Source organism: Mesoplodon mirus (assembly GCF_964341445.2).
Source record: "Mesoplodon mirus genome assembly, chromosome: 18".
NCBI classification, from domain to species: domain Eukaryota; kingdom Metazoa; phylum Chordata; class Mammalia; order Artiodactyla; family Ziphiidae; genus Mesoplodon; species Mesoplodon mirus.
In genome coordinates this window covers 18,225,807-18,234,523 of record NC_138994.1, presented here as the reverse complement: position 1 = coordinate 18,234,523, position 8,717 = coordinate 18,225,807, and the positions used below count along the sequence as shown (strand labels likewise).

At 43.6% G+C, this 8,717-nt stretch overlaps 1 protein-coding gene across 3 annotated transcripts in view; it reads left to right on the top strand.

The window, feature by feature from the left end:
- Positions 1 to 309: 309 nt before the first annotated feature.
- The window catches only part of NUP85 (nucleoporin 85), a 29,469-nt gene continuing 21,061 nt past the window's right edge, over positions 310 to 8,717 (top strand). The window contains exons 1-3 of one of the 3 annotated variants that reach the window (XM_082603479.1): positions 310 to 357; positions 3,094 to 3,187; positions 5,585 to 5,747. In XM_082603479.1, coding sequence (XP_082459605.1) covers positions 3,127 to 3,187; positions 5,585 to 5,747 — 224 coding nt within the window. In that variant the 5' untranslated portion in view covers positions 310 to 357; positions 3,094 to 3,126. The other 2 variants (XM_082603477.1, XM_082603478.1) reach the window with 2 other exon arrangements.

Here is an 8,717-nt window from a genome sequence, read left to right as displayed (position 1 = left end):
GTTGCATGAATTTTGTCCCCATGACTTTTGAGCCTTTTGGGGTGGGAGTTGCGGCGAATACCTTCGTACACAAGCCCGAAGTAACCGACCGGGCTCTCTTGCCACGGACACTGTTCAGAGAAGCAGCGGCGATGACGCTAACCTGCAGACCAAGAAGCGGAGTGGAAAGCCAGGATCGGGAGAAGTAGTGCTGTCACTCACACCACGGCCAAGCCCTGCGCTCGCCCCGGCCCGCGCACACGCACGCGCACGCGCACGCGCACGCGCAGCCGCATCACCGCCGCTCCGGCCGTCTCCGGGACCTTCTCTCTGCCTGGCTTGGGGTTGTCCGTGGCGGCGCCGGATCTGGCGAGAGAGGTACTGTGTGGATAGGCTGCCGCTGGCGCTGTTTTCCCTGTCGTATTGTCGAGGCCAGGAAGGAGAGACACGTGTGGAGTGCCGCAGAGGGGTGGTCGTGGCCAAGAGGAGAGACCCCTGCGGCGTTGGGGGTTTGGCCCTGCAGGCAGTTCAGGAGGTGCTCGGACGGGGTCCTCTCTCTCTGCGGGCTCTGAGCGGGAGGCCCGAGCTGCGAGCGTTGGCTGCCTTGCGAGTTCCGGGCGGTGAGGTGCTGCGCTATGGAGGACCTAGATGGCGAGCCGACAGTCACTGTAAGGGTGCCCCGAACAGTACTGTTCTAGGTCCGAGGATTGGGTCCACTTCGTCCCTGCAGGCTTGTCTATCTCTCTGCCGCCTGCGAGGTGCTCGTCCCCTTTCCTCAGTACAATTGCCATCGTCCAGAAGTCACATTAACTAGGTGCCCGTGTTTGGGTCGCAGTGGTCTCTGGGTTTCTGCCCCTTTGTATACTCAGAATACCTGGCCCTGGAGGCCCCACTCCATCCCTTTCCGTCCCTTGTCTTCCCGACCTTCCTACTTCTCTGGCTTTTCCTGTTGGGCTAATGCTTTAATGAGCGGGCTTGAACCAAGCACAGGAATTGGGGCTTTTTTCTCCCAACCGAGCTAAGCTTCACATTGCAACGCCGTGAGCTTGGCTTTGCTTGAGTTGGCCCAAGGTTTACTAAATATAATTATTCTTTCGGGCGACGATTCTTTTTTTTTTTTTTTTTCGGGCGACGATTCTTGCCTTTATTGCTCTGTTTCCTTTCAGTTGTATTTGAACTCTCAAGAGAGTATGTCAGGTGTGGATGATCTACGATGCTTATAAAGAGATTCATGGTTGTTAGATAAGAGACACCTACCGTTCCCCCTGCCTGGGATCTCTTCTCTCTTAGGTTTATATCCTGCTCATTTTTTACATACAAGCTCCAGTATCCTCTTTGTCAGGAAAGCCTTTCCTGACTAGGTCAAATATTTCTGTCCGTTTAGGCTTGTTCTGCATCTCTTAGCTCTTGGTAACCTATAAGCCCCACTAAACTGCAAGTTGCCTGACTTTGTATTTTTGCGTTTTAGAAGGTTAAGATGCCTTCAGTTTTCAGCTAAAGCCATCAGATTGCAAAGCAGTATCTGACAGAACCAAAAACTGAAAATAGAAGTCATTTCAAAGCTAACTGGACAAAAAGAGACATGAGATCTCAAATAGCAGTTAACGTGGGTTGTTACTCTCTATAAAGCTTACTCCTATATGCTATAGATTGTTAACTTTTAATGCATGTATAAAGTATCTTAAATATTAAATGTCTATCAAGGACTATGTCAGTGTTTCCGGGGTGAAAAATTAGGCTATCGGAATCACTGGAACTTTTACAGACTATGTGTTAATCTTGCTTTTCCCTCCTTCACTTATGTCCGAATCTTTGGATGGGGAAACCTTTCCAGTATCCTGTGCAGCCCAGGAGAGCCACTTTGTTATTGAACCATGACAATGAGTCATGCATTTACAAATGGAATGAAAATGATCTAAGCTTAATTTTGCCCCAAGTAGTGATGGTTGACCTGTGATAACCCAGCTTTACATTGGTGTTGGGGAGACCAGGTAGGAAACTGGTTGGCCTTGTGGACACAGCCTCTCAGGGGGGCATGATCTTGGCAGAACTGCATAGTCTAGAATCTGAACCTCAACTCTGCAAGTTCAAACTCAGTCACGTGGGTGTTTGAGAGTTAGTCTGCTCTTTGGGCTTAGGCTGAACACACCCTCAGGAGGCTGATGAATAACCCTGAAAACCATTGTCACCCTGTGTAGCAGTTGTTCTGCCTGCTCTTCATGCAGCTGCTTCCTCTTATCAAGGCACATGAAGGCCAGTTAGTAATTAGCAGATTCAGGGATGTTTAGGTGTAGATTCAGAGAGAGAATAATCTTGAGCAGTTTTTCTAGGCCAGTGGTCTTATCTTTTTAGGTCAAGGGCTCTTAAGAAATATAAGTTACAGTTCTTGTTGTCTTTCTTTGGTTGTTTCTTTCCGGATAAATACTTAGAAATGGAATTGCTGGGGTATAGGACAGATGCATATTTAGCTAAAATAAACTCAGTGGGTGATGAGGGAAAGCGGGGTATTACAAGGATTGTTCCTAACAGTTGGGAAAGGCTTGGTCCCACTGGGGGAGTGGAATGAGGTTTGGGAATGAGCATCAAGAGTTCCTTTTTTGATTCTTGACGTTATGGATATAGCTCTAGAGGTTAGATAACTCATAAAGGTGTGGATTAGGCAGTTGGATTTATGAAGCTGAGACTTAGAGGGGTTGGTCTGAGTTGGAGTAAAAAAATCAAGTCATAAAAGATGTGACACAGAAGCCATGGGATCGGAGGTCTCTGTCTTTTTAGTGAGTTAACAAACAGTTCAATTCCTTTTTAATTTTTTTTAACTTCCCTTTTTCTGAACTACGGATCACCGAATAACCATATAGTAATTGATTGGGGTGTAGCTTTACTTTTTATCAACACTTCAGAAGTGACAGGCTGGGTTGACATGCCTAGCAAAATTCACTTGTTCATTTAGGGTCTAACAGACAGGGCTGATCTCAGTCACACTCAGCTGTGTTCATAGATTAGCACTTAATAACTTTCACGACCACTGGCTTCTAGGATTATACCTGCAAGTCATTTGAAAACAAAACCTTTAGGAAGAATAACAATTTCTGCATCTTATTTTTTTTTTACTAGTTGATTCCGGGAGTGAATTCCCAGAAGAAGCAAATGTGTTTTGACTGGGGTCCAGGGGAGATGCTGGTGTGTGAAACCTCTTTCAACAAAAAAGGTAGTTTTTTTTTTTTTCTTTTCTTTTAGATTATCTATCTTGGCACATCTTTTTTTTCCTTCTCTCAGATATGACTAGCTGAAATATGAAACAGTTGCATTTACTTTGTACCATGTTCATTTTTCAAACTATGTAGCTATTTAAGATTTTCATTGATTTATGAGACCTGGCAGATTTTGAGTCCAGGAAAAAAGGTTAACAATGGTCTTCCAGTGTTAAAGAAAGGTTTTCTTTATATTTAAAAACGTGAAGCTTTTTTTCCTTTTTGTCCAGAGTAACTAATTCTCTTATTTATTTATTTATTTATTTATTTATTTATTTTTTTAAAACTAATTCTCTTAATAGTAGTCCCCTCATTGTGAATTATTGCAAATGTAATAGCCCTTACCTTTATGTTACCATTGTGAACTTGATTGAATTTCGTAGGCTATTAATACATAGCACAAACGAGCTGGAGAGCAAAATGATTTGTCCTTGGCTTTGTTCTCTAAGCTCCATTAGGTATCGGACATGGATCTTACCTTTCCGATACAGATTCCCTCTAGTAGCAAGGTAAAACTGAAATCTTGATATTTGATTTTCCTTTCTCCTTTTCAAGAGAGAAATCTCAGAAAATGCTGAAGAGACTTTCTTGCAATATTTGCAACATTCTTTATCCAAATGTGGAGGTTTTCCTCTTACAAGGAACAGATTGAGCTAATGAAGGTCATATAATTTTGGCAGATTACATGGTATGAAGTTCATGTAATTTTTTTTTTAAGAGTCTTTTTTTTTGTGTGTGTGTGTGTGCTACGCGGGCCTCTCACCGTTGTGGCCTCTCCCGTTGCGGGGCACAGGCTCTGGACGCGCAGGCCCAGCGGCGATGGCTCACGGGCCTAGCCACTCCGCAGCATGTGGGATCTTCCCAGACCGGGGCACGAACCCGTGTCCCCTGCATCGGCAGGCAGACTCTCAACCACTGCGCCACCAGGGAGGCCCAGTTCATGTAATTTTTAAGCAATGTAGTTTTTCTTGATTTTATAGTTAAAAATTATCCCTAACGTGGACTTCCCTGGTGGTCCAGTGGTTAAGAATCCTCCTTCCAATGCAGGGGACACGGGTCCATTCCCTGGTCAGGGGACTAAGATCCCACATGCTGCAGGGCAACTAAGCCTTTGCGCTCTAGAGCCTGCGCACCGCAACTAGAGAGCCCGTACACTGCAACTGCTCAGCCCGCGCTCTAGAGCCCATGCCACAACTAAGCTGCAGCTAAGACCCGACACAGCCAAATAAGTAAATAAACAAATAAATAAAAAATTATCCCTAATGTTGTTAAATATTTATGGGATATGTTGGTATTGAAGATCTCAAGTTTGGCAGAGCTGTAGAAGTTGCTCAGAAGAGAAACTTCCGTGACTAGGTCTGGATGGCCTCTTTTCCTACTTAATAGGAAAGCTTATCAACATTTCTGGCTTGTCCTCGATTGTTGGAAACTCAAGTTTTTTTTTCTTTTTTTGTTTATATCTATTGAAATCACTTTCAAGACAAGCCATTGAACATTATCACAACTTATTTGAGAAGCTGTTATATAAGAAATTTTCACAAGTTGGTGGTTAATAATTTATCATTATAGAGCCTTTTCATCACTGTTGCAAAATAGTTTAGTCAGTTCTTGATTCTTTGTTTTAGGAGTAGTGGCAGTAAAAAAGTAATATAAAAATAATATTTACTTTGATGTTATATAAAACTTCAGCTGTAGGCTTATCTTGTTTACTGAATATTACATAGGCTAATATTAAGTGAGTTTACTTTTTTTTCCTAGTATATTTCAGTTGATGGAGGTGAAAGGTCATTACAAAATATGCCAGTGAATTGAGTAAAGTCTGAGAGTAAACATTTGTGTTTAAAAATTCATGTTTGGGGAATTCCAGTGGTTAAGATTCCATGCTCCCAGTGCAGGGGGTACAGGTTTGAGCCCTGGTTGGGGAACTAAGACCCCATATGCCAAGTGGCGTGACCCCCAAAAAAACCCAAATAAATAAAAATTCACGTGTGGATAAATGATAATTCATATCATTTTTTTTTTTTTTTTGCAGTACGCGGGCCTCTCACTGCTGTGGCCTCTCCCGTCGCGGAGCACAGGCTCCGGACGCACAGGCCCAGCGGCCACGGCTCACGGGCCCAGCCGCTCCGCGGCATATGGGATCCCCCCAGACCGGGGCACGAACCCGCATCCCCTGCATCGGCAGGCGGACTCTCAACCACTGCGCCACCAGGGAGGCCCCATATCATTTTTAATAAATGAAATCAGTAGCAAAGAAGCTGAAGCTTTTGTAATTAGATACTCAAAGTTTTTAGAGTGGGTTCTTTTATGAGGATGATGGTGATAGGTGTTAAATTTTTTTTTCTGTTTTTCAGAAAAATCAGACATGGTGCCAGGTTGCCCCTTTATCCATATAATCCGAAAGAATGAGGATGTTTACTCTCAAATCCTGAGAAAACTCTTCAATGAATCCCATGGGATCTTTGTGGGCCTCCAGAGAATTGAAGAAGAGTTGACTGGAAAATCCAGAAAAACTCAGTAAGTAGGCTGCTGATAGGTGCTGCAGCCCACAACTGAATTGTGGAAAACCAAATGAAATGCATCCTTATACTTTTGCATGATGGATGGCTCTCCTGGAGAAATGAGGGACTCCTGGTTCTAGTTTGTGTCCTCTTTAGTGGGCAGTATAAATGGAGATGGATGGAAATGTCTTACAGAGAATGTGCAAATGGCTGCTGATTGACTTACTGGCTGCTGCTTTGTTTATTTTCCTACCTCACTTACCCTCCAAAGATAAAATTTAAGCCAAATAAGCACCTGAGAGTCATTGAATGAGGTTCCACTGTTGGGAGTTTTGTTTTGTCTTTAAAGAATTATTTTTAAAGCATTTTTTTGGTGAAGAGACCAGAAAACTTGTGTTATTTATAGACTAGAATTGTTTGTAGTGTGGTTCATGAGTTAACTGCATCAGTGTCAGGTACTTGTTCAGGCCCCACCTCATATCACCACAATTTCTAGGGGTGGATCCTAAAATCTCTAGGTGAGTCTTAAGCACAGTGGATTTTGAGAACCCCTGTGTTAGGTTTTTCTTAGAATCCATTCATACGGTTAGGGAATGGACAGTGTTGGTATCTGTATTGGAAAAAAAAAAAACAACAACAGTTTTTTCGCTCCTGTGTTTTCCTCACAACACTTCTGACACCAGATGTCTGGGAGTTCTCCCCCACCAAGCAATTCTCTGAAACAAGCTGGGTATCCTACAATTCAACTCAATTCTAACACTGCCTACTTGGAGATAACATCAGGTCGCATAAGTTAAGGGCTCAGTCCCACAAAACTGTCCCCCATTCAGATGCCAGTCGCAAATAGTGGGTCCCCAGGTTACCCACAGCTTCTGGCCAACTTGGCTATAAATCAGAGGTTCCCATGACCACCTCAGGTTTGATTAATTTGCTAGAGCAGCTCACAGAATTCAAGGAAACACATTTACCAGTTCGTTAAAGGATATGAGAAAGGACACAGAAAAACAGCCAGATGATGTACGTGGGGCATGGTCTGGAAGGGTCCCAAGTGCAGGAACCTCTGTCTCTCTGGAGCTGGGTTGTGTCACCATCCTGGTACATGGATGTGTTAACCTACCTGGAAGCTCTCCAAACCCCATGCTATTGAGATTTTATGGAATCTTCCTCATGTAGGCATGATCAATTACTATCTCCATTTCCAGCCCTCTCCCCTCTCTAGAGATGTCAGGGACAGGGCTAAAAATTTCAAGTTTCTAATTATGACTTGGTCTTTCTTGTGACCAGCCCTCATCCAGGAGCCACCTAGAGTTGGAACAAAAGATGCTTCTAGCACTCTTATCACTTAGGAATTTTCAAAGATTTTAGGAGCTGTGGGTCAGGGACTGGGGATGAAGACCAGTTTTAATTTTTTTTTTTTTTTTTTTTTTACTTTTTGGCTGCACTGCGCAGCATGGGGGATCTTAGTTCCCCAACCAGGGATCGAACCCTCACCCCCTGCAGGAAGTCCCGAAGACCAGTTTTATATGTCTTATTATTAACCACAGTGTCACAGTATTTTGCTTCCTTGATAAGCATTTTACAAATAAATCACCCTGGAGGATACCCTGGTGTGTGTGTGTGTGTGTGTGTGTGTGTGTGTGTGTGTGTGTGTGTGTGTGTGTGTGTGTGTGTGTGTGTGTGTGTCTGTCTGTCTGTCTGTCTGTCTGTCTGTGTCTACGTATGTGTCTGTGTATGAGAGATCACTGGTGACAAGAGGCTCTGGTACAGAATATTGATAACTCAGAGAAATCTATTATGACTCCAAGGAAAAAATATGTCAAAAGTCCTGTAATTCCTGGAAGGCAGGGACCCCATCTTATTTATGTGGGCCCTCTGTTCCCAGATCTCCTCGTACATCTATACAGTAGGTGCTCTGAAATGTTTGCTGAATTAATAAATTAGTAAATATCCTACTAATGGTGGGATGGTAGCTCCTGTTTTGTGCATGAGGGTCAGCATATTACCTTGTTTTTTGGCTGGGTGAGTTATTTATTTGGGCCTGAATCTTGACTGTGAAAGGGGGTAAGGAGTAGTGAGGATTAGATGAGACAGTGTGTGCAAGTTGCTTCACCTCCTGGTGGCCCCATTGTAGCTTCTGTTCATCTTTAAATGGAGCCAGAAAAAAAATAAATAAATAAGAATGAAAATAAATGGAGCCAGTAGGTGGCCTTTAGGTTTCTTCATTTAGAACTAATGTTTTTTGCTAAGGATCTGCATATTGGTAACTAATAGCCAATTGCTTTCTGTTTGTTTTGTTCTGCTATTTCCTTTGTGTGTGCGGGTGTGTTTAGAGCATGATTTAGGCTTCTTTTTTTTATTAATTTATTATTTATTTTTGGCTGTGTTGGGTCTTTGTTGCTGCGGGCGGGCTTTCTCTAGTCGCGGTGAGCGGGGGCTACTCTTCGTTGTGGTGCGAGGGCTTCTCACTGCGGTGGCTTCTCTTGTTGCGGAGCATGGGCTCTAGGCACGTGGGCTTCAGTAGTTGTGGCGTGTGGGCTCAGTAGTTGTGGCTCGCGGGCTCCAGAGTGCAGGCTTCGTAGTTGTGGCGCACAAGCTTAGGAGCTCCGTGGCATGTGGGATCTTCCCAGACCAGGGCTTGAACCCGTGTCCCCTTCATTGGCAGTCGGATTCTTAACCACTTTGCCACCAGGGAAGCCCCATGATTTAGGCTTCTTTCGCATCATTTCCAAAACAAAGACCCAGACTGATAGACCTGTGAGGTCTCTCCTATCTCCAACAGCCTATGGTGATGATGGAGAGATGACCTTGTTGCCACCTGCTTAGTTGTAGAACCCCTTCTACCAAATTTTTTTTTTAATTAATTTTTATTGGAGTATAGTTGCTTTACAATTTGCTATTTCCTTTTTGAAGAACTCTATTTGGAACTAATTTTAAACTTATAGAAAAGGTACAAAAATAATAGATTTCTGTACATCCCTTACCAGGC